The sequence below is a fragment of the Cricetulus griseus genome, chromosome 2 (genome assembly GCF_003668045.3).
Source record: "Cricetulus griseus strain 17A/GY chromosome 2, alternate assembly CriGri-PICRH-1.0, whole genome shotgun sequence".
Lineage (NCBI taxonomy): Eukaryota > Metazoa > Chordata > Mammalia > Rodentia > Cricetidae > Cricetulus > Cricetulus griseus.
Window position 1 is genome coordinate 383104928 of NC_048595.1, and position 26445 is coordinate 383131372.

The window sequence follows — 26445 nt, forward strand, 5'->3', positions numbered from 1 at the left end:
CCTTCAGCTCAGGGGCAGGGTTTTGTCCCTAGTGTCCCTAGCAGTAATCCCTATTGGGATGTCCACAGGTGTTGAAAGTGGCTCTGATTACCAGGTGGGTGACATTCTGGCTGGTTCTGGTCCTGTTGGCAATGTACCTGTTGTGTGAGGCAGAATGTGCATTGGGGTCTTAGCAGTCTCCTTTTTGCAGGGAAGAGAGGAGAAGCCAGCATAGTATTCTGCTGGTTGTGCTTTCTTGTCAGCAGAGTGCTGTGCCACAAGCGTGAGTCTTTCCCATGAAAGCTATCAAGTGAGCATTTTCCAGATTGTTCACCTGTGAGTTGTATTTGACCTATGTATAACAGGGCTGATGGGGTGTTTCAGTGGTCACCTCATGTGGGCTTCTTGGGAATAAGCCCTGGCATCTGGGGTGCTTACAGCTCACATGTAGGAGGAGTTCATGTAGGAAATAACCAGATGCCATACAAGTTTCCACTTGATGATTGGAAATAGTGTCTATGTTAGAAATGGGACAGGTAATGTTAATATGTGTAGACACATGTGTGGCTGTGCTGCCTTCAGGATGATGTCTCAGCAGGGGCTGGCAGGTGGTCTTGAAAGGCTCCATACATAGCAAGTATGTCAGCCCATGAATCACATGCAACTGTGTAGTTCTGTGGGCACTGTGAAGGAGTAGCCATCCATACTTCAAAATGCAGGCACAGTGTGTCCCAACAAGATGCCATTTACAGAAGCAGGTGTGTATTCAGTTGGTGGCTCCTGTTGTTAAACGACAGTTAATCACAGTGGGGATATGGTTGTGATTTTATTTATTTTTTATTTTTTTGTTTTGGGTTTTTAGAGACAGGGTTTTACTATGTAGCTCTGGCTGTCCTGGAATTCTTTCTGTAGACCAGGTTAGCCTTAAACTCACAGAAGTCCACCTGCCTCTGCCTTCCAGGTGCTGGGATTAAAGCCATACACAACTATGCCTGGCAATGATTTTAAAACACAGCATATAAGCCTGAATGTAAAAGTACCAATTGTGCATCAGTAGCTGGGGCTTTCTCCAAGTGAGAGACTGCTCCTCATCACAGGACACAGCAGCACTGTACATGCAGGGACAAGGATGCTTCCTACAGTCCTCAGCTGCAGACCTGGAAGGAGGCTGTGACCTGGCAGGAAGTGGACTGCATCTGTGCTTGTCCCTCAGCATTGCCTCTTGCTGTGTCACCCACAGCCTCCTGGGAAATACAGATTCTGATCATGTTCTGGTTCTGATGGATGACTGCAAAGAAATTGGATTGGCCAATGTGAGAACTTTGGTTGGAGCAAGCATGTGGCAGCAAGGCTGGAGAACAGCTCGTACCTCACCAGCGTGGTCATGGGGTGGCTGCTGCCACTGCTCAGACTGCATATGTTCACCTTGATTCACAGAAGCAGTAAAACAAAACAAAACAAAATTCTGGGCTTTGGGTCACCTCTTGACCTCTTAGCCTCAAGGTCACTGTGGCCAGAGGGATGGTGTACCCATCTAGTGTGCCTCAGTCAGTACTGGCTGGAATATGAAATGGTGTCATCTCCTTGGAAATGATTTGACAGTTTCTTAGAAACTTCTGTCTACATTCTGATGCCGCACCTCTGCCCTTTGCTATTCATCCCTGAGAAATCAGAGATGCATGCTTCTAAAGTCTGCATGAATACCCATTGAGCTTTGTTCATCATAAGTAGCTTACCAGAGGTATGTCATGGCCTAACACATGCCGTGCAGACTCATACCCAGAGGGGGCTGATCTCCTGAGAGTGTGCGCAAAATCCTAGGTTCTGAGTGAGTCTGTTTTTTGGAGAGTCTCAAACAAACCCAGTTAGCCCTAGTTTGAAACTAGGACTTCCAGGGTGCAGATGGGGTGGCAGGAATGGGTTACAGAGAACACCATCACTTTGGGCAATGGAAAGTGCCTCCTGTCTTTCTGGGAACAATAGTCAACTGCCTGACACTCTCCATGAGGTCACAGGTCTCTGCTTAAAATGGACAAAGTTTCAAAGTTATACCTTATGTATTATATCATAAGATTAATTTAAAATCTAGAACAAGGAAACATATAATAATCCACATAAAATGCAAGCTCTTTGTGACTGCTGGAGCCATCTGCTCCTTTCTGGATATGTGTTCATTTTATGTGTTGCATAGTGTCAGAAGTCCCAGGGGCTTTGGAGAGTAGATGCACATTTTCTTACAGGACAGCTTTGAGCACATAAATGCAATGTGTGTGTATGTGTGCATGATGTGAGTGTGAGACCAGACAGGCTCCCAGTTCCTTGTGGACATGAGCCCTGTGGAGAAGGGTTTTTGCATCTCCATACCATATGTTAGGAAAGCATCAGGTCCAGGTGGTATCAGGTGACTTTTGTTGGACATGAGTGATGACTTAGACCTGGTTGGTGACACTGGTGAGGGGTACTGATGCTGTGTGTTGTCCTATGTGGGCTGCTTTTTTTACAGTGTCCTCCCTAATGTGGTAGATGGAGCTCCATAGGCCTGGGTCATTCTGGAAGTGACTACTGTTCTTCATGCTCATGATGCACAGTAACCATGGATGCCTGTGTTTCTTTTGATCCTCTAGGGTTATCTTCCTGCCAATGTTGACCGGAGACCAGCCACACTGCAGAGAAAGCAGAAGGAATACTTTGCTTTCATTGAACATTATTACAACTCAAGAAATGATGAAGCTCACCAGGACACATATCGCCAGGTGTGTGTGTGGTCTTTCTCTTTTCCATGTATCACTCAATACTGGGATTTGCAGGTGGTTTGTAGGAAATGTATTTCATCTATCAGGAACCTGATAGGCTTGCAGATTTATATTTTCTAACAATAAACATTTGAAAGCAATTAATGGTAATTTGCTACCAGCAGCAACATTTAGCTTGTTCGAGTTCCTTCTCAGACAGAGAGGTAAAGCATGACGCTTGAGTCAGGTTACAAAATAGATGCTGAGATCTCTTAGTGATGACCTGCATCTATCTTGGCTAATGGTTGGCATGTGGCACCTTGGCCTGTGCCTGACATTCTCTAGCCTACTTCTAGAGGTGGCACCTTGGCCTGTGCCTGATACTCTGTAGCCTACTTCTGGGGGCGTGATACCTTGGCCTGGGCCTGGCACTCTCTATCCTGTTTCTGGAAGGTGGTGCCTAGACCTGTGACTGGCACTCTACAACCTGTTTCTGGAGGGTGGTACCTTGGCCTGTCCCTGCATTCTATATCATCCTTCTGGAGGGTGTTATCTTAGCATGTGGCTGGCACTCTATAGTCTGATTCTGTAGGGCATTATCTTGGCCTGTGCCCCAAACTATTACCTGAATTTTATTATAATGTATTTACTGTCCCCCTGAAGGTTTATGTCCAGGCCACATGGAGCTAGTTAGAGATAACATTTGCATGGTTTGGCTTTCCCTCTATAGGTTAGTCCTCCTAACTCTTGTAGCCTTTCTCCTGTTTTTCTAGGCCTGTGATTGATGAGGCAGGCCAGAGGCAGGATATGGGGTATGATGCATGTACTGTCCTATCTGCATAAGACGTACATTTCCTGTGGCTCTTACAAAAGTTGATCTTTGCTGGTAGTAGTCACAGAGGCAGGTCAGGCCTGCTTTTCATCTTCCATGGGCCCAGCATACAGTGTAACTCTTCATCGGACTCTCACTGAAGGGAGCAGTGTACTGAGGGTGGTATTCCAGGATGCCTTTTTAGTGAACCTTGGCACTCTTGTCCCTCACCCATGCCTGGGTTCTTGCATGTGGCCCTCCTGAGTTCTTTGACCTTGCTTGACCTAGCTGATCTGTGTGGCTGCTCATGGACTTTTCTTCTGTGTGCTCTGTGTGTATTTGATTTGCAAGTTTATCTCACCTTGTTCCCTTGTGCTGAGGACTCAAGACTCTGACTGTCACCAGGAACCCTTTGAAGGACACAGAGAGCAGGCCTTTTGTAAGTGAGGAGGCCGAACCTAATGTCTTACTCTTGGCCATAAACCAACTAGTAACAGAGTGAAGTGGTGACCCCATTTACTAGATGTTAGCTGCTTCTTTTCACATGGTCAAGGATGGAGATAAACTGTTGGTCCCCTCTGGGTTAAAATGTGCTTGCCTCCTCTCAGTCTATGCAGGCTGTTGCTCTGAAGCCCCAGAGTGATGTTAGTGCTACTGGTATGGGGTGCAGTCCTGGGATGTGGAGCCAGCCTGTGGTGCCAGCTGTGTTCAGAATGTTCCTGTTGGGTCACCTCTTGAACTCCACCCACAGGAGATCTCTACTGTAGTACTGGCAAGCATTATCAAGACTCTCATGCTAAGGTGATGCTCAGGCAGGAATCTACTGACACCAACAGAGACTTTAAATGCTTCCTTTAAAGTGTCTAGATTCTCATGGACAGTGTGAAATAGAGGAAAATATGGCCTATGTTCTAGATGGCCTTGTCACAGTTGAAACCCTAGACACTGTCAGTGTCCTTGAATCATGCTCAGTGGTGGGCTGAAAATCAGTGTTCACTGCTTGCATTGGCTCATGTTACTGAGGAGCTGAGGGCCCACTCTATTCCTAACCATGTAGCAAGCACTGCTGGACCGCCAAGGGTCAGGCATGCCTGTCACCTGAGGACAGTTGAGCCTTGCTCAGCTGGTGTGTGCTTCTGGGTACCACCTATGGAGGAACCTAGTGATAGTCCTCAGAGCAGGTTAAGGGCAAAGGACGCGTGTTGTCAAGGACTGCTCTCATCCTATAAAATAAACATATGTCTCTCCTGCATCTGCAGATCCACATTGACATCCCTCGGATGAGCCCCGAAGCACTGATTCTTCAACCCAAGGTGACAGAGGTAAGAGGAATGCTGACCGGGAGTCTTTGCTGATATCTGTCTCTGTGTGTGGCTGCTGCTCACTGCAGGGGCCTGATCTGGGAGCCCCTGAAGTCCATAGTTACTGGACATGGGAATCAAAACGTTTTCTTGTGTAATATTGATACATACAAAAGAGTATATGTAATATGTGTATGAGTATTTATAATAGAAACTTATATCCTTGAATTTAGGAGTTAGAACTCCTCCAGTGCAGACCAGCTGCCTCTGTGAGCTTGAAGCTAGTAGCATAGAAGCTATTTCCCCATCCTTATGGTTCTGCTACCCCAGCTCCATCTCTGTCCCCACTCCCCAAAAAGGGGTAGACTGTCCATCTCTGACTTATATTTGCCACACCCTGTGACTTCTGCACTAAGGGAAGCAGTGTGGTGTTATTGTTGTCTTGAGCTGTGTGTGTGCCATCCTTTGTGCACTTGAGTCTCTGCAGCTTGTATTTTCTTCTCCTTGTGTAGTGGGCAGGATGAATGTCTTGGCACTTCCTAATGTTATGCTGTTGGGACAGTGTTGCTAGAATCCTCATGTCCATTTATGCAGGTGTACCTCTGTGAGATTTCTCCGAGGCTTTCAGGATAATATCAGCATGCTTCCTGGAAGGGTCTGCAGAGATTCTCACCTGCAGTGCTGCAAGCCTGGATTTCCACTCATTGGCCATTCTTGGAACATGGCCAGGCTCCCGAGCTCTGTATGTCTGGTGAATATTCTTATTGTGCTCCTGGCTTCACTTTCCCTGGCTGCTGGTGGCTAAAGAGCATCTATGCGTATAGAGATGGGTATCTTCTGTGTCCCTGTTCTGGGACTTGTTACTGTCTGTACCACCCCCTTTTCTTCACCCATTAAAAAAAAATAAGTTTGTGACCTTTATACATCTGGGATTCTAATTTTTTGACAATTATTTGATGGGACATGCTTAGTCTTGCTGAGTTGAAAGTGATGCCCGCTTAGGTTATTATGGGATTCTTACTTTAAGAAATCTTTCCCCTCAACATCTGCCTTGTAAGTCTTCTCTCATCTTCTCACCTGAAAGTTTTTCTTTCCCCACCATGTGTTTAATTTGTGCTGATAGCAGCATGTACGGGCACTCAGTGGGGACTGTGCAGGAACTTGGCCTTGTTACTTCAGTGTTCTATCTGTGCCACATTCGCAGGCATCCATGAGGACCTTAGTGCCTCTTCCTTCCTCTTATGATTTCATGGGGTTATCTTACTCTCTACTCATTCATGTCATTTTCAGAATCATGTTGTCAAGTGTTCTTTTTTTTTTTATTAAGTCTATTTAATTTGTGAATGGATTATAGCCCCATTTTTCCTTGTTATTTTGAGACTAGGTCTGTCTAAGTTGCCCTGGTTGGCCTTGAACTCATTCTGTGGCTTTTACATACTCTGAACTTCAGATCCTCTTGGCCTCATCCCACCAAGTATCTGGGATTAAGCCTGGGCCAACAGACCAAGGGAAACCTTTATGGAAGGTCTTGTATATGCTTTATTAGGTTTATTCCCAATCTTTATGTTTTTGTCACTGAAGTAAGTGGTATCTCTTTAAAGTAGACTTACTATATGAAATACTTTGTTTCTCATCTTTATTTTCCCCTAGTAAATGCATTTTGAAATGTGGACATCTCTTGCCTGTGCAGTAAAGCTACTAAGAAATTCTGACATTGCTAAAGTAAAAGTGCTCGTAGATTGTGGAGCACAAAAGGGGGAAAATGAGTTTCCAGGGAGTGGCTGCTCTTAGGCACTTCTCTTTGATTGCCCTTCTCAGTGGTGTGTGTACAGAGTCGGGAAACAAGGCTAATGCGTTATGAAATCTTCTTTACTTAAGTTTTTCTTTAAAAATGGAAAATAGGCCTTGGTTTGTCTTTGTGTGATCTTTGTTTATCATTCTACAGCATGGCACCCTGCTCATAGAGCTGGTCTTGTGGCCTCTGGTCTCAGTTGTGGTCGAGAGTCACCACCATTGCTTTGTGGTCAGGCCTTGGCTCTCTTGCTTTGGAGCATCTCCCTGGCTATGGGTTTTGCTCAACCCCCGAGACTCCTCTAGAAGTATGAGGTGTGTGTATTGAGCAGTTGGCATGGTTGAACAGGGGCTGTACATCCTGTAGGACAGGCAGACCTCTGCAGGAGGAGGGCATACTATCCAGGCTGCTAAGGGTGACTGTGGATAATTTGAGTGTCATTGTACTGAGGGATATGACATGAGGAACAGGGGCTTGAGGGAAAACAATGAAAGGTGGGTCTTGTGTTAGCCAGCCTGCAGGAGCCAATTAGATTTCTGGCACCTTGGAAGTTGGGCTATATCCACGGTGACAGCAAATCTATTGACATGGTAGCTTCATGAGATAGAAGTTGATCAGTGTGTCTTCAGAGCTAGTTGTTTGTCAGACAGTTAGTTGTTACTATGTACTTGGCTTTAACCTCAGAGTCCAAGTAGCTGCCTGGTGCTCTTGCTCACATTTGCATCCCACTAGCAGGGAATTAAAATAAGACATAGATAGGAAGAGCAGGCATATCCTTTTGAAGTCATACAAGCTGGCAGTGCAGTACTTCTTGTAACCCAGTGACTTAGCTTGGTGATATGGAGTTACTTTGCTGGACAGGAGATGGGAAAACAAAGCAGGGTCCTGAGTAAAGAATCTCACGTTGCAGCTTGGTGGGGCTCGAGGATGTTTCCTGAGATCAGGTTTTTTTGTTCCTCCTCCAATATGGTTATTTGAAAGAAAAATGTATCACTTTTTAGCCACCTTTTACTTTTAGTCCCTGCCCATTTTGTTGAATGAACTCCATCTTAACATGACCTGTGACACTTAGCTATTGTGGCCAGTCCTGTGTGTTTGTTGAAGATCCACAGTTCAGAATCTGCCCAGGGGCCTTTCCTCCACGGCTGTCCTGTTGTCTGTCCTCTCTCTGCATCTTAGAGCAGCCTGAGGTTCAGAAGTAAGGTGCTGCTCCCAGGTTGCTTCTGGGACATGATGTCTTGTTACATCCGAACAGACACAGGATAGTGGCCGTGAAATTGAGATTTTGACCTGCAACTGTGTGTGCATATAGGAGCTTCCTGTGACTGGGAAAGAAAAGGACGTTTTTCAAATACAGGTACCAGTGGAGCACCAGCCTATTCTGTTAGACTTAGAATGTTTCACAAGTGGAGGTGACAATCTGCTTTGATCCAGATCCTTGTCCCCATGTGCCTAGTTGTGGTTGCGGTGTGGGTGGGGCTTGAGGATATGTGCTGTTCCTGCTCTCTAGCCCCTATTGACAGGACTCTTGATCTGCTGCTGCACCTGTGCTTGCCAGGTGGCTGAAAGAACTTTGGGGCCCTGGCAGCAGCCACCTGTTCCCTTCTTGTCATGGCTGTGCTGCAGTCTCCCCATCCTAAGCCCTGTAAGGCAGGAATCTCACTTGGTGTTTACCATCCTCATCACTATAAACTGTGTTGAACTGCTAAGTAGGAACCGTCTTGCTGTTACTCTGTCCTGCCTTGCTGTTATTCCCAGGCCCTGCCAGGGAGAAGCTGCTCCCTCCTTCTCACTGCACCCTGATTCTTGTCACTGGTTTTCCTCCCTTTATGGGCATGCGTCATTTAGAGCAATGGAAAGTGACACTGGGCATCCCCACAGCCAGTGCTGAGGCTGAAGTATCTCCCACATCTGTTTTGCTCCTTGTCACTTTACTTGATGGCTTAGTTATGGCTGTTGCTATGAGGAGACACCATGACCAAGACAACTTATTGAAGAACGCATTTCCATGGGGGCTGGCTTACAGTTTCAGGGGTAGTCCATGCTTATCGTGGCAGGGATCCTGGTAGCAGTCAGGCATGGTGCTGGAGCAATAGCTGAGAGCACCCATCTGATCTGAAAGTTGCAAGTGAGAGAGAGTGTGAGACTGAGCCTGGTGGGGGCTTTTGAAACCTCAGATAATGACACACCTCCTTCCCTAACAGTCTACCAGCTGGGAACCAAACATTCAAACATATGAGCGTATGGGAACCATGCTCATTCAGACCATGATTCCTTTTTTAAATTTATTTTTATTTTTAATTCATAAATGGGACCACAGTTTTAAGAGTTCAGGAAATCTAACTTGCTGTTGAATTAGTTCATCAAACTTTTCTGGTGTCTGTTGCATAAGAGTTGATTTATCAGTTATTTCTCCTCTCATTTTTTATGGCAAAAATATCAGATCAGAAGGCTGCCTTTAACATATATGCCCCAAGTTAAAGACATCTAAGAGTTTTAATTTCAGATCCCCACTGTCAGGCACAAGACAGAGAATGGTGTTGGTGTCTTTGAAGTCCCCTCTTGTTCCACAATCTCCACTATACGATACAAGCAACCTCTGGGATAATGGTGGCTTTTCAGTTCTCTGTCATGGATTAGCAATATGACACATGTATGGACTGCCCTTCATGATGATGGACTTTGATGGATGGTACTAGCAATGTGCTTATGTGAGTGCCCCCTGGGTAGTGCACCCCTGAGTATGTCTGTCCTTTATAATGGTAGGTATTGACAGATGGTGCTAGCAGTGGGTTAGCTAATGTGTTTCATAAGGGTGTTTTTGTTCACACATAAAGTACTTTGATTTGGATTTACCCCACCATTACCTACCTATTTGCTCCCTATTCCCTAAAGACATTTTATACATGTAAATAATGTACTTTGCGTGTGCTCCTGCCATTAATTATCCTGTCTTCTGCCTTCCTTTCCTGCAACCCAATAGTTTCATTCAGTTCTCCCTTTCTCTTTCTCTGTCTTTCTCATATACACATACACACATAACCATATTTTGTATATAAGAGAAACATGATAATCATCTGAGTCTAGCTTATTTCACTTAACACGATCCACTCCAGTTCCAACCATTTTCCTTTAGATGGCATAATTCCATACTCTACAGCTGAATAAAACTTCATTATCTACATATACCATATATACCATATTTTCTTTTTTTGTTCTGTCTCTTTTTTCTTTCGAGATAGGGTTTCTTTATGTATCCCTGGCTGTCTTAGAACTAGCTCTGCAGACCAGGCTGACCTCAAACTCACAGAGACCTACCTGCTTATGCCTCCTGAATGCTGGGATTAAAGGTGTGCACCACCACTGCCTCGCTACCACATTTTTTTTTATGCATTCATCTGTTAATGGATATCTGGGATGATTTTATAATTTGGCTGTTGTGCATAGCATTGCATAAACCTGCTTAATTCTCTTCAGCTAAATACCCAGAAATGGTGTGGCAGGATCATATGGCAGTTCTATTTTGGGTGTTTTGAGGAATCTCTATACTGATTTCCACAAGGGCTGCACCAGTTTACATTTCCCCAGCTGTGGGATAAGGTGCCCCCTTCCCACCAGTGTTAGCTGTTGTTTTAAGGGTAGCCTTTCTGACTGGCATGAGATAGACTTTCAATGAAGTTTGGATTTGTTATTTGCCTCATAGCTAAAGCTCCTGAACACTTGTTAATGTATTTATTGGCTCTATGTATTAACTTTTTAAAGACCTGCATGTTCAGTTCATTTGCCCATTTATTGATGGGATGAGGTTTTGGTGTTCAGCTTTTTATAGATTCTGGATACCAACACCTGTCAGATGGCAGATAGCTTCCTCTGTTCTGCAGGCTGTCTTGGCCTCTGCTGAGTTCCTTTGCCCTCTTGTATAATCCTGTTTATCAGTTCTTGCTGTAGTTTCCCAGACCATTGAAGTCCTAGTTCTATGTTTTCATCTAGAAGTTCATAGTTTGAGGTCTTATTAAAGTCTGTGATCTATTTTGAATTGATTTTTTTTTAATTGGGTGAGAGATAGGATCTAAGTCATTTTTCTCCAGTGGTTTAGAAAAGGCTGTCTTTCCAGAAACTCAAGGCGATTTCTCTAAAATCAGGAACAAGGCAAGGCTGTCCACTCTCTCCATAACTCTTCAATATTGTACTTGAAGTTCTAACTAGAGCAATTAGACGACAAAAGGACACCAAGGGGATACAAATTGGAAAAGAAGAAGTCAAACTTTTACTATTTGCAGATGATATGATAGTTTACATAAGTGACCTGAAAACTCTACCAGGGAACTCCTACAGCTGATAAACACCTTCAGCAAAGTGTCAGGATACAAGATTAACTAAAAAAAAAACAAAAAACAAAAAACAAAAAAATAACAGTAGCCCTAATACATACAAACGATAATTGGACTGAGAAAGAAATCAAAGAAACATCACCCTTTACACTATCCACAAACAACATAAAATATCTTGGGGTAACGCTAACCAAAAAAGTGAAAGACCTGTATAGTAAGAACTTTGAGTCTTTAAAGAAAGAAATTAAAGAAGATACCAGAAAATGGAAAGACCTCCCACCCTCTTGCATAGGTAGGATCAACATAGTAAAAATGACAATCTTGCCAAAAGCAATCTACATAGTCAATGCAATCCCCATCAAAATCCAGTACAATTCTTCACAGACCTTGAAAGAACAATTCTCAACTTTATATGGAAAAACAAAAGAACCAGGATAGCCAAAACAACTCTGTATAATAAAAGAACATCTGGAGGCATCACCATCCCTGACTTAAAGCTTTATTATAGAGCTATAGTCCTGAAAAGAGCTTGGTATTGGCACAAAAATAGACAAGTAGACCAATGGAATTGAATTGAAGACCCTGATATTAACCTACACACCCACGAACATCTGATTTTTAACAAAGAAACTAAAATTATACAATGGAAAAAAGAAAGCATCTTCAACAAATGGTGCTGGCATAACTGGATGCTGGCATGTAGAAGACTGCAGATAGATCCTATCTGTCACCATGCACAAAACTTAAGTCCAAATGGATCAAATACCTCAACATAAATACAGTGACAATGAACCTTAGAAGAGAAAGTAGGTGGTACCCTTGGATGTGTTGGAACAGGAGACCATATCCTGAACATCACACCAGTAGCACAGACACTGAGATCGACAATTAGTAAATGGGACCTCCTGAAACTTAGAAGCTTTTGTAAGGCAAAAAACACAGTCAACAAAACAAAATGGCAGCCCACAGAATGGGAAAAGATATTCACCAACCCCACATCTGACAGAGGTCTGATTTCTAAAATATACAAAGAACTCAAGAAGCTAGTCACCAAAACACCAACTAATCCAATTAAAAAGTGGGGTACAGAACTAAATAGAGAATTCTCAATGGAGGAATCTAAAATGGCTGAAAGACACATAAGAAAGTGCTCAACATCTTTAGCCATCAGGGAAATGCAAATCAAAACAACTCTGAGATACCATCTTACTCCAGTCATAATGGCTAAAATAAAAAACACCAATGATAGCTTAAGCTGGAGAGAAAGTGGAGAAAGGCAAACAGTCCTCCAATGCTGTTGGGAGTGCCAAGTCATGCATCCAATTTGGAAATCAGTTTGGCAGTCCCTCAGGAAAATGGGAATCAGTCTACCACAAGATCCAGCAATTACATTCTTAGGCATATACCCAAAAGATGTACATTCATACAAAAAGGGCATCTGCTCAACCATGTTCATAGCAGTGTTATTTATAATAGCCAGAACCTGGAAGCAACCAAGATGCCCCTCAACTAAAGAATGGATGGAGAAAATGTGGTACATTTACACAATGGAGTACTACTCAGCAGAAAAAACAATGGAATTTTGAAATTTGCAGGCAAATGGATGGAACTATGATGTAACCCAGTCACAAAAAGACAAAAATGGTATGTACTCACTCATATATGGATTTCAGACATAGAGCAAAGGATTACCAGCTTAAAATCTACACCACCATAGAAGCTAGGAAACAAGGAGGACCATAAGAGAGACATACATGGTCCCCTAGAAAAGGGGAAAGGGACAAGATCTCCTGAGCTAATTGGGAGGAGCATGGGGCATGGGAGAGGGAGCTAGAAGAAAGAGAGGGGGAGAACAGGAGGGGAGAGGAGGACATGAAAGAGCAGGAAGATTTAGTCAGGAGAAGAATTGAGGAGAACAAGAAAAGATACAGAGGGAGCCATTATAGGTTTAAAGAGAATTCTGGTACTAGGGAAATGTCCAGAGATCTACGAGTTTGACCCCAACTAACAATCTAAGCAGTGGTTGAGAGGCTGCCTAAATGCCCTTCTCCGATAATGAGATTGATGACTACCTTATATGTCATTCTAGAGCCTTCATCCAGTAGTCGATGGAAGCAGAGGCAGATACCCACAGCTAAACACTAAGTTGAACTCTGGAATCCAGTTGCAGAGAGGGAGGAGTGACAAGCAAAGGGGTCAGAACCAGACTGGAGAAACCCACAGGGACAGCTGAGTTGAACAAGGGGTTGCTCATGAACCCCAGACTGATAGCTGGGAAACCAGCATAGGAAGACCCCCTGCAGGAGGATGTCAGTTTGGAGGTCTGGGCAATCTATGGGGCCTCTGGTAGTGGATCAGTATTTAGCCCTAGTATATGAATGGACTTTGGGAGCCCTCTCCACAAGGAGGGATACTCTCTCAGCCTAGACACACAGGGGAGGGTCTAGGTCCTGCTCCAAATGATATGACGGACTTTGAAGATCCCCCATTGAAGGCCTAGCCTTTCCTGGGAAATGGAAAGGGGTTAGGATGGGGGGTGGGGAGGCAGGGAAGAAGGGGAGGGAGACGGAACTGGGATTGACATGTAAAAAAAGAAAGAAAGAAAGAAAGAAAGAAAGAAAGAAAGAAAGAAAGAAAGAAAGGACTGTCTTTCAGCATATGCTTTGGCACCTATGGAAAGCCAGGGGGTTGCAGCTCTGTGAGCTTGTTTCTGGGTCTTTGGTCTGTGTGTCTGCTGTTGTACTAGTACCTTGCTGTTTTTGTTATTGTGTCTCTGTTGTGTAATTTGATTATACTACTTAGGGATTGTGATACCTCCTAGTGCCTTGTGTACCTCCTAGGAAGGTGCTGGTATTTACTTGGATGGTCCTGAGTCTTTCTTGAGTCCACTGAGAGGCAGGTGCTTGGGACCTAAATCTTAGAGCCTAGGCCAGCCCAGGTCTTTGTCTCCAACCTTCTCAGGCCTTTCATGGTGTGTGTGAGGCTAGGGCACAGTGTATGTCCTGTTTGCCCTTGTGGGCAGATGATGCTCTCCTTTTGGGTGGTTATGACAGTCCCCTGTGCACTGAGGGCCTTTGATGAGGTTCTCTCTCTCTCTCTCTGTCTCTCTCTCCCTCTCTCTCTCTCATATCTCTCTCTCTCGCATATCTCTCTCTCTCTCTCTCTCTCTCTCTCTCTCTGTGTGTGTGTGTGTGTGTGTGTGTGTGTGTGTGTGTGTGTGTGGTGCATGTGTTTAGATTTGTATAGTATAGATTTGTGCATGCATGTCAGCATTGACTGTCTTTCCTTGGTTGCCTCTACTTTTATATTTTTGATTCACCATGTCTCTCTAACCTTGAGGGTCTTAGATTCTGCTAGGCAGGCTGGACAGTGAGCTGCAAGGATTTACCCATCTCTGTCCCTGAGATGAGGATTACAGTCACTCTTGGCCTTTCACATGTGTTTTTGGGATCCTACCTGAGGTCCTTGCACTGTACTTTGTGCCTGAGCTATGTCCCTAGCCTCTAAGCTTGTTTTTAACTTTATTTTGTGGTGCTAGTGATTATATGCAGGGCCTTCACCCATGCTAGGCAAGCGCTCTGTTAGTGAGCTGTGCCCCAGCCTCTGAACTTGTTTAAATATTCATTTCTCTCTAGGAAACTGTTGGCTGATGGAAAATGTATATGAATCTATATGCATGAGTGTGTCACTCATTCAGCAAATATTGAGCTGGTGCCTGCTGTGCTACAGGTGGTGCTTGCTTGTTATTCACTTGAGCAGCGGGGTGATGGTGTACTGGTGTGGGAGTGGGGCTGCATTTCAGGGCTGATTTTGCCACTGGTAGGCTCTGTGTCATGGGATCAGAGGCTGTGCTTCTCTGGGCTCTAGGCCTCTCCTCTGTAAGTCCTGGGGTTGATGTGTTGGGGCTCTAGACTACCAAGCCTAAACATACATGGGGTGCAGGTGATGTAGGAAGGGCCTGACTTCCCAGAGTGTGCATACATCTGGTTCTTCAAGCTTTTGTGTGCTTAGAGGTTCTGGGACACTTTTATTTATGTGAGCATTCTTTCACTGCCTTTACTGTCCTGCTTGCATGTGTGAGATCCAGGCAGAGTAGGAAGACCTGGCCTTGGCTGGCATTGGAGCCCAATACTAAGCAGGAACCACCAGTGAATGACAGTGGGAAGGAGGGGAGACCAGAGAGTCACAAAGTAGGATGTTGCAGAAAGGACAGTGCAGAAAGGAGTGCTGGAACTGTTTTCAAATACCAGCAATTAGTTTATCCAGAAGCAAGGAGAGTCTCTTAGGACTGTGGGAACTGAGATGGTAACCTGCTGGGCTCTGAGGAGGGTACAGAATGTGGATGCTGGTTAGAAGAGGCCATTAGGGAAGGACCAGAGTTTGGGGAGACCTCGGCTCAGCTCTATGCTTATGGATCAACGGAAGGTCTTTAAGCCATTGGTGTGGATGCGTATACATATGTATGGGTGGCCTGGGGTGGTGTGGTTCTGTTGTCCCTTGATAAGATTAATCTCAAGAGTGAAGATGGACAAGAGTAATTGGGATGAAAGATGGTGAAGGGGAAGTGTTAATTGGAGATGAGTGTACTGAGGAAGAAGAAAACTAGGGTAATTATTACATTCATGGCTCAGGAAGCTGGGTGTCTAAATGTGTCTTCTTGGATGGAGATAACTTACTAGGGAATTAAGAAATCTATTTACCTGGTGGGGACATGGATGCATTACATGTGCATGAAAAATGGATGGATGCACGTGTGCAACATCTCTCCTTCCCTCCCTTCCTTCTTCCCCCTTTCCCACTTTCCACTTCCCTGTCTACCCATCCGTCTCTAAAGAAAGAGCCATTGTTTACCAAGCCCCGGTCTGTTCTGCATCCCTGTGACCTGTGGTCTCCAGGGAGCCCAGGAGCTAGTGCCGGTGATGGGGAAGAACTGAATCCTGGGTATGGTGAGATACCGTAGTGCTTGGGAACCAATAAAAAGTTAAGATCATTGGACTTTTGCAAAGAAACTGTAATTGATATCTGTCTATGTTTTGTGCCTTAGTATTGGAGACAGTGAGAAATATTGATGGCATATATTTTAAGTAAAAACGTGGGTACATTTTAAATTTTTACTGTATTCATTTCTTGCTTTCCTGCCAATTCCATTTTCTTTCAGATTTTCGAAAGGATCTTGTTTATATGGGCTATCCGACACCCTGCCAGTGGATACGTTCAGGGGATAAACGACCTGGTCACTCCGTTCTTCGTGGTCTTCATTTGCGAGTACATAGGTAGGCGCACACTACAACACGGTGCCTCCTGGACGCCTGGTGTGAACTTCAGTGGATCTGCTGTGTTCACTGCATAGTCATATCAGTGCTGAAAATTGCCTCTCGGCATCACAGTACTAATGAATGGCAGCTGTTTTTGTCAGGGTTCTCTAGAGGGACAGATCTTATAGAGTCAATCAGTTATCTATCTATCTATCTATCTATCTATCTATCTATCTATCTATCTATCTATCTATCTATCCATCCATCCATCCATCCATCCATCCATCCATCCATCCATCCATCTGTCTATGGGGTTTATTAGAATTGTTCATAGGCTGTAGTCTAGCTAGTCCAACAATGGCTGTCTTCCAATGGAAGGTCCAAGAATCCAGTAGTTGTTAAGTTCCAAGGCTGGATGTCTCAGCTGGTCTTCAGTATGTGGCAGAATCCTGAAGAAGTAGACAAGTGAAGGAATATAGTTGCTAGCAAGAATTAGGGCAAGCAGGCAAAAAGCTGGTATATAAGCTGGTAGCAGAAAGAGTGGTCCAGATAGCCAGTGAGAGTTTTAGTTAATTACAGATGTAGTCAACTTAACAACCAAGAACAACCATCACAATCATGGAGAGGGGCAGTCTTATCCTTGAGTCCAACTTTAAAAAACACCTTGAAATCTACAGTTAACCACAGAAGATATGCTCACAACTGACAATATCACATTTTAAAATAACATTTGTTGAGAAATGAATCCATTTGAGGCTTCAAGTTTTCAAGTTTTCCTCAGCTCATTGGCTTTCAGGGCTTTGTTTTAGTGGGTAAGGATAATGTGGTAGAGTATTCAGTGTTGTATATAGCTTTGAACCAGGAGTGCTTCTGTTGACTTTTCAGCATTTTCTAATTCTGACATCTGTAGTGTGTGTGGCTTTATGAGAAGATGAAGTACATGCAAACTGGTTAGCTGTGTAAGGGGTAGACTGCACCATTACTCTGAGTCCTATATCCTTAAAAATGTTAAGGTGTGTGTGTGTGTGTGTGTGTGTGTGTGTGTGTGTGTGTGTGTGTGTGTGTGTGTGTGTGTGTGTGTGTGTGTGTGTGTGTGTGTGTGTGTGTGTGTGTGTGTGTGTGTGTGTGTGTGTGTGTGTGTGTGTGTGTGTGTGTGTGTGTGTGTGTGTGTGTGTGTGTGTGTGTGTGTGTGTGTGTTGCTAGGTAGGTATGTACATGCCCCAGCATGCCTGTGGAGGTCAGAGGACAATTTGTGGAAGTAATTTCTCTCTTTCCTCCATGTGGGTTTTGGGGGTTGGACTCAGATTGTCAAGCTTGGCAACAAGTCTCTTTGCCCACTGAGTGCTGTTGCCTGCTCATGCATCCTTTTCTTTCATTTACATTAGAGTAGCAAACTATTAAGTGATATCACCTGCTCTGAGTAGTTCTAAGTTTATAAAAAGTCTGATTAGTGATGTGTACACTTTCTGATTCATTTGTGAAAACAAAGTAAGTACATAGGGGTCATTCTTCAGTTTGAGCATTTTGTTTAAAATTGACACTGTTTTCATAAAACCTCTCCTATATGGTGCTGGCTTGTTTTTGTGTTGTTATAGACTGAGGCCTTTCAGTCCTCAGTCAGCTTTACATCCTTCCTTTTGTAGTCATCTCGAGAGATGGGATCACTCAAGGACAGGTCACCACAAGGATGAGAATACATCCAGTCAGTGAGCTGATTATATCATAGGTCATTGCCGAGCAACTAGGGAGAGCCACTGCTCACTCCCTAGCATCTGTCTGTCACCCCACCCTCCCAGGGGTAACAAGGGTGCTCTTGATGGTCCTGGAGTGATAGGACCTTTGTCTATGGCCCTCAGTTAATGGAGAAGTTCAATCACAATGCTTAGAGGATTGATGGTCCAAACTAAATGGATTGTTTGATTAATGTAGTAAATAAGTTTGTTTTAACTGCTTTACCATTGACTTATGTTGTGAGACCCAAGCAATTCTAAATGCATTTCCTGATTATTAGAAGATGGGGGAATGACCAAGACCATGTTGTTAATTGTCCAGGAGATACAATGATTGGAGGAGGTAGGGGCTGTGTTCTGTGAGTCAGTCTTGAACTGGACACAGAGACTCTCTTGCGAGGCACCCCCCCACTTGAACTCTCTCTCTCTCTCTCTCTCTCTCTCTCTCTCTCTCTCTCTCTCTCTCTCTCTCTCTCTCTCATGCACACACACACATACATACTCACAAATGGGAACATATACAGATTCACATGAACATACAGATCCATGAATTTACAGACACCAAATAAGTAAGTTAAAAACATTTTTTTTTTAGCCAGGCATTGGTGGTGCATGCCTTTAATCCCAGCACTCGGGAGGCAGAGGCAGGCGGATCTCTGTGAGTTCCAGGCCAGCCTGGTCTCCAGAGCGAGTGCTAGGATAGGCTCTAAAGCTACACAGAGAAACCGTGTCTCGAAAAGCCAAAAAAAAAAAAAAACAAACCCCAAAAAACCCCCCCAAAAAACCACCCCCCCCCAAAAAAAAACACCACATTTTTTTAAAAAGCCAGGCAGTGGTGGCACATGCCTTTAATCTCAACATTTGGGAGACAGAGGCAGGCGGATCTCTTAAGTTCAAGGCTAGCTTGGTCTACAGAGCAAGTTTCAGGATAGCCAGGGCTATATAGAGAAAAAAAATTAAAGTTACAGGATGCAGAGCAATAGTCCAGGGTGGAGAAGAAACTCTGGGCCCATGAAAGATGAATTTGTGACCATAGCAGTATGTTGGAGAGCTTTAGAGAGACGGGCTGTCCTATTGTTTGTTGAAGGGTGAGGATGACCTCCTGCAGGACACTCCTGAAGGTTCTGAGGAAAGGCATGCACATGTGCTGTGTGTCTCAGAAGTTTTGAGAGGAGCAGGCAACTGCTGTGGACTAGCCCTGAGGAAGACAGGTCTTAGGGAAGGCCGGGAGAGGCTCTGTATCATCTTCAGGGTCACTATAGCCTAGGGAAGAGGTCATGGCCATGGAGAATGGGCCCAAGTGGGAGGCAGGAAGGCAGGAAGGCAGGTGAACCCTGTGGCTACTATGGATCAGTTCATATGAATCCTCCTAGGTGGGCCTTTTCCTTGAACTCAGGACTGTCTCATATGTGTGTCATGCTGTGCAGAATAGGAGTTTGGCAAATCCATCTGGATTGCATCCCTAAGATGTTTTTCTGCTGTGCAATTAAGAAACAGAGCGTTTAAATCCATGTAAGAGAGTTGCCACTTTGGGAAGTACAGGTAAGGGGGAAAGGATAGGTGGGAACACTCGACCTTCTTGTTGTAGGGCCATTCTTCTGGGCTTCTGTCTTCTAGCTGGCTGAGGAGCTGCTCAGGTTCCTGGGACACAGTAAAGGTTAGCAGATCGGAGGAGAACAGTTGTGCAGGCAGCCGGTGGTTACTTGTGGGTGACAGTGATTTTGGTGTTCCCTCTGAATCCTCTTCTGCATACCTGTATGTGTGCAGTTGGCAGCACACTGTGTTTTTTTTTTTTTAACTTTTAAAAGATTTATTTATTTGTATTCTTTTTTTCAGATTTTTTTATTTGAATTAGAAACAAGTTTGTTTTACATGACAATCCCAGTTCCCTTCTTCTGCCCGTCCTCCTCCTCTACCACCCCCCAACTAAAACCCTATCTATCATATATCCTTTCTGCTCCCCCTGGATGGTGAGGCCTTCCATAGGGTGTCATCAGAGTCTATCGTGTCCTTTGGGATAGGGCCTGGGCCCACCCCCATGTGCCTTGGCTCAGGGAGTATTCCTCTATGTGGAATGGGCTCCCAAAGTCCACACCTATGCTAGGGATAAGTACTGAACTACAACAGGAGGTCCTGTAGATTTCTGAGGTTTCCTCAATGAAATCCATGTTCCTGGGATCTGGATCAGTCCCATGCTGGTATCCCAGCTATCAGTCTGGAGAGCAAGCACACTGTGTTCTTAGTGATTTTCTTGCACAACTGTAACATATGTTTTCTCTATTGTATTGAGACATCTTCCTGAGGCTCATTCCTGCCTCCTGCATGTGATATTCTGTGAGATAATTGTCACATAATTCATGAACTCATTCTGCTGGTATTGAATTTTTTTTTAATCCCCCCCTTGTATATTTTTAAGTAAGTCCTGTACCTTTAAAACAGCCACTATCATATTCTGTCCAAGAATGTTAAATTTGGCTTAAAATTAAGAAACATTATTCTATCACCTTGGATCACACATTTTCAGCTGAGTATGTATTTTAGTTTAAATAAATATTTTGAGCGTAGGAAAAAAAAACAAAACAACAAAGATGCATTCTCCCCACGCATCTCTGCTATTTCAATTTAGAAACAATTTTGACCAGGCACTTTGTGCTGATACCTTAGGGTAATTGAATGTTGGTTGGCTGCACGGGAAGAATGACGATGACTGTTCTGCACGATGAAGAATATCTCACAGTGGATTCTCGCTCAGGAGGTTTAATCTCAGGTTGATTTGATTCTGTATGTCATCTTCTCATAAATTACTCTTGAAAGCAAACATGGCAGGGGACTGGAACAAACAATGCATTTTCCTATGAGCATTAAGAATATTTATTTCTGTGTTTCCCATGTAAGTCAGAACTTCAGAAGTACAGCTTGCCCTTATCATTGCTTTCTGGAGAGGATGTTTTTGAACATGGTTGAAGTAGGTGATGCTGCCTGGCTGTACCCAGTGTGGCTGGCATAGGAAGCACATTCCTGCCACAGGACAGGACACTAGCTGGGTTCCAAGCATGGATTCCTCTCTAGTTTGCATTGCCACAGAAGTCGGGCTTTGAGGGACAGTGGGAGGATGAAGTGCTGCTTCAGGCTTCTCATTTAGTCAGTTTTAGCAACATGCTTTCATGTTGGCCTTCAGTCTTACTTCATTGTAGGTGTCTTTTCTCATGTGTGATGTAAGCCTGGACAGTAGCTAAATTCATCTGCCTGGCTTCCCGGAATGCTCCTCAGTGGGGAAGTGCTGCTGCTGTCCACAGGCTGTTTCCAAGCCTGCAGAGGCAAAATAAAGAGTGTCTGTGTACAGTGCAGTTTCTGTGGCAGCTGTCACCCAGGAGGAAGTGGCGACAGGGTGTGAGTGGGCCAATGTGTGACTTATACAGGTCTCTTGTCTTGCAGAATCCCAGTGCCTATACATTTACAAACATTTACACAATGCCAGAGCAGTGGACTTCTGCTGACAGATTGGAAAACAGATTTGGTCACAGTGTGGCCACATGGGCCAGGAGATGTCAATGGGAGGTGTGGAGTTTTCTTAAGCCTTGTCAGTGCACTGTTGTACGTGGTGGCCATGATGTTGTATGTGCATATTTCAGGATTGTCTTCTCTTTACTATTCAGGTATTTGCAAAGCCATCTAACATTTGAGAAGAAATGTTTAAAAATAGGTAATGTAGTGGTTATAGTAATGGGTAGGAAGACTCAGCAGAAGACCAGTGAAGGTCTGGAAGATGGAGGACCCAGTGAGAATCATCCACTTCTGAGCCATCTGCTGGCCACTGTGCCCAGCAGCACAAAGGACATGTTCATTCCCAGAGCATACGGTGCTTGCTCCATGCTAGACAGGTGCTGACACTAAGACGAGCCTCAGGCAAGTCAGTCATGCTACATTCTAGACAGTAGTATCAGAACAGAAATCAGTGATCATCTGAAAAAACTGAAATTTTTAGAACTCAAGAAGGCCATGAGAAGCCCCTGTGAGATGAAGAAGGTGAACATGAGACACAGAACCCTCCGTGCAGCCAGGTTATGCGCAACAGAGACCCATAGTTGAACTGACTGCACTAACAAGTGCTGTCAAGCTGTTCAGCCAATTGCTGACACTGGAAGAACAAACGAAAGCTAGGTAGAGGAGGTAGAGGGGCGTGCCAGAATACAAGGGAAATAGATGAAATGTGGAGCAGAACAGAGACAGTCTGCACACCTTTAGGTAAGCTGAGGAGGTTTGAGGAAGGAAGCCAGGGAGAGAGAGAGATACGTTCAACCAACTGACACTGATCATTTCAGAAATGCAGAGCACTAGGGGATTTCATGAGGAACCTGCCAAGTAGTGCAGAACGGAGCAATTCCACAGAAGGCACTGTTTCCCAAGCTGTCCTGACTGATTCTGGATAGCCAGACACCAGTGTGTGTTGCTGCAGACATGAATTTGTGAGTGACTTAAATCAATTGCCTTTGAGGTGAGCAGATAACCCCCAGTGTATAAGTGTGCCTCCTCCTAGTCACTTGAAGACTGTGACCAGAGAGCGTGGTGACCAGAGGGAGCAGGAATGCCTTGAGTGTGTAGCCTACAGTTGCTAGGTTTTTTGATATGCCCTATATACCTGTAGATTTTAGGTTTGCTGTTTTCCACAGTTCTGTTAGCCAATTCCTGGAAATTAGTTTCTTCCCCTCCTGCATGTTTATAGGTATAATACACACCTATATTTTACATATGTATGAGATTGAATTGGTTCTATAATGCCCAGACCATATGTGTGATAAAGAGTTAATGTGACTATACCGTGAAGTTTTTCCAATAGAAGAGGGAGGAACACTTTTACACTCATCATGTGGGTCCATTGTTGCCCCAAAAGCAGAACCAGATGGGCAACCCTGCAGGAAGAAAACTATACACTGAGATTCTTTAACAAATGCTAGCCAGCTAGGTATAGAAAAGTGGGTAAACGGATTCTATGTTGTGAGAAGTAGAGTTTATTCCATGATGGCAAGAATGCTTCAATGTATGAAAATCAATATGTTATCCTTTATCTACAGACTAAAGACTAAAACCAAGTGATTATGGCATTCAGTATAGAAAAAATATTGATCAAACCCAATGTAACCTTTGGAGGTAAAAACATTTTACAAATGAGTACTAGAAGGAATCATTATAATGGACAGGTGTATATCATCATCATGCAAGAAATAAAGCTTTACCCTGCCTTTCACATGACATTAAGTGGAGCACAGACCTAAGTCTAAGAGTTCACGAGAAGCCAGGCATTGTGGTGTACATCTTTATTGCCAACACTTGGTTTCAAGGCCAGCCTCAACTACATAGTGAGATCCTGGCTCAAAAATGAAAAAAAAAAATAAAAGATTTATGAGATGATGGAGAAGAGAAATCAGCTATCATGACCTGGGTTGGACCATCGTTTCTTAGATACCATGCCAGAAGCAAAAGAGACGAAAACAAAAGAGGGTCTTCCTCAAATGAATACTTTTGTCTTGTAAACAGTACCCTCAAGAATGAAACCACAAACCTAAGAATTGGGGGAAATGTATGCAAATTATAAGTATGCTGAAAGTCTTGTATTTGGTGTGTACAGAAAACTCTTATAACTCAGTAAAACGACCTACTTCAGAGAGGGCAAAGTGTTTCAATGAACATTTCTCCAAAGATGATATGTGAATAGCCAATAAAAATGCACAGAAATACTATCTTAGTCACCAGAGAAGACAGTGTGAGCCAGCTCTTCACACCTACCATAGGAAGGATGGTAGTGACAAGTACTGTGGTTTGAACTTGTACTGTCCCCCATAGGCTTATGTGCTTGAACACTTGCTCCCAGCTGCTGGCACTGTTGTGGAAGGTTGTGGACCCTTTATGAGGTGGAGTCTGTCTAAAAGAGGTGGGTCACTGGTGGCAGGCCTCGAGAACTTGTAGTCCCACCCCACCTCCTGTCTGTTCTCTGCTTTCTAACTGATACAGTGTGAGCAGCAAGCACATTCTCCTGCCACCGTGTCTTCCCATGCCATGCTGCTTTCCACTCTCAGACTGAGCCGTGGCAAACCCCATTGTTGCTTCTTGCCAGGCATTTCATCACAGCAACAGAAATGTGGGTGTGGAAATTGCTTGGGAATGAGTGCAGGATTTCCTCTGGAGGTGTAAAATGTTATAGTAGATGGTGATTGTGATTGCTTAATTTAATATATATATATTTAATTTAATTTAATATTCATATATATATATATATATATATATATATATATATGAATGAATACCTTTAAACGACTGAATTGTGTGGTATTTGAATTGTATCTCAAAGGGAAAATGGAGCCCCTCATTTGTGAGGCCAGGCCACAGTTTTGCAGTTTCCTGGTGACCGACACATGCATAGCTTCTCCTTTTTTCTGTTGCTGATAATACATAGAGCATTTGAGTAAATACATTCTTGGTTGGATTTCTACTATTTTTTATTATAGTATCAGAGGCACCAAGAATGACTGACTCATCCTTGAAAGAGGTGCCACTGAATCAACGTCTGCAGCCATTTTTAAATCTTGCTAGCATTTACTGGGCAGTTTACCATAAAGATGATGGAGTACATGTTTTCATCAGCCATGTGAGGGACTTCCATTTCCCTTTGTCTTTGGAGTGATCTAACATGATTGGCTGGAGAGAGCTTGTCTGTGTGTGTGCTCACAATGTGCTTCAATCACTCATAGACACGACAGTATCTTTGCAAGACTGCATGGTCCAGAGCTCAAATACTCAGTGACTCAGAGGGTTTGATGCACACCAGCAGCAGTTAGTTTTTCTTCAGTATTCACATTTGAGTGTTTGCCTCGTGTGTGTGTGTGTGTGTGTGTGTGTGTGTGTGTGTGTGTGTGTGTGTGTGTGTACGTAAGCAAAGCAAAACAGCGATGGGGTTGGAACCTGATGGCTGCAGTTGTTTGGTAGGTGTGTGGCAATGTAACAGAAGCAAGCATCTCACTGACAGTCTCTTGGACTTGGCACATGAGTGACTGTGCCCACAGGAGTGCTGTAGTCTTGGGTTAAAAGGCAGTGGAAGGGTGGTCAGTGTGGGTAGCTTTGTAGAAATGCGGCAGGAAGCATGTGAAGGCTGTGGTTGTTCTCCTTAGGAAGCTGTCTGGCCCTGGGCTTAACCTTGACCTGTGCATCCAGAGGTTTCACTGCCTATCTCCTGAGCCTGACTTGGAGCCTATAATGACTACTCAGGAGCTGCCAACAACTTCACTTGAGGTGCTTTGCTTGCTGCTTCCCTGTGTGCTGTGTGTTGTTTGTGTTGGGTCATAGGCATTCCACTGCGTTATGAGGTCCCTTTGCTGTATTCTGATTTGTCACTTTGTTTGTGTTTTAACTGACAACCTGAGAAGACAGATGTCTGCCGGCATACTGATGAATTGTAATGGAATTCTTACTCTGGTATTATGAGGCTTCGTTTCTGGCTCATGTGCGCAGCCATTTGTGAGATTATTGAAGGTGTAAGTGCTCTGCTAGTGGGATCGAGCCTTAACTGCCGTTATTAATGAGCTCACTTTGTCAGATGCTGTGCTAAGTGCTTAATTACTCCGTAGCCTAGATCCTTAAAAGCCTGGGCTACAGCATACCCTTCCTCGTTGAGCACATGGGGTACTATGAGTTTTTGCAACTTCCTGAGGCTGCTGAGGTGCATTGAGCCCCTGATGTGGTGTGAGTGCCCTAGAACTCAACTTTCATCCACCTTAGTGGGACACGGAAGGGGAGCACATGGAGGAGGCCAGACATTCCTGGCATGGGTTTTTGTACTGTAGGACTCCTAGGCTGGAATCACGCCTCTGTGTGGTTTGTGCAGTACTCCTTTCCAGGTCTAAGATGTGTGCTACACTAGGAGTGTCTTCTTCATGCTCATCTCAGAGGGAACCCTTCCTTCCTCCTCTCCAAAGCAGTTTTTTTTTCTGTGAATCTTTGAGGTGATGGGCCTGGCATGGAGTCTGAGAGAGATGCTACCTGCTGGGCTTTCTGTGGGTACCCGCAGTTCTGTTGAGACCTGGCTCCCTCTGTTTCCAGGAGGTACTGACCACACAGTTAGAAGCTTGCTTTGTGTCTTCCCTCTTGTTCCTTTATTTGTGGGGCAACGTTGGTAAGCAGTGCTTGGTGGCAGCCATTGTCTTTTGCTACCTGTGTTTCTTTCCTACAAGCATGTGTTTTCTGTTTCAACAAAGTGGAAATAAAATTCCTAACCCAAAAGCAAACTACCAAAATCTTATGTGAGCTCCCAACTCTGGCCATTTTTGAATTCTATCAAAGTGGGATCATTCTCTTTTAAAAAACTACTCTTTCATAACTTTATACACACATATAAAATGTTCTTTGATCAAAGTCCTCCCCCATTATCCTCTCTTTTATTTCCCCCCAAATTCCTTCTTCCTATTTCCTGATTTCCTATGTGTGGATGCATGTGTGCGTGTGCGTGTGCGTGTGCGTGTGCGT

General features: G+C 44.1%; 1 protein-coding gene across 4 annotated transcripts in view; it reads left to right on the forward strand.

The window, feature by feature from the left end:
* The window catches only part of Tbc1d22a (TBC1 domain family member 22A), a 333288-nt gene that overhangs the window by 85089 nt on the left and 221754 nt on the right, over positions 1-26445 (forward strand). For all 4 annotated transcript variants that reach the window (XM_027396204.2, XM_027396205.2, XM_035440810.1 and 1 more), the window contains exons 6-8: positions 2604-2732; positions 4782-4844; positions 16105-16219. In XM_027396204.2, the coding sequence (XP_027252005.1) occupies positions 2604-2732; positions 4782-4844; positions 16105-16219 (307 nt within the window). The remainder of the gene's footprint in view (positions 1-2603; positions 2733-4781; positions 4845-16104; positions 16220-26445) is intronic.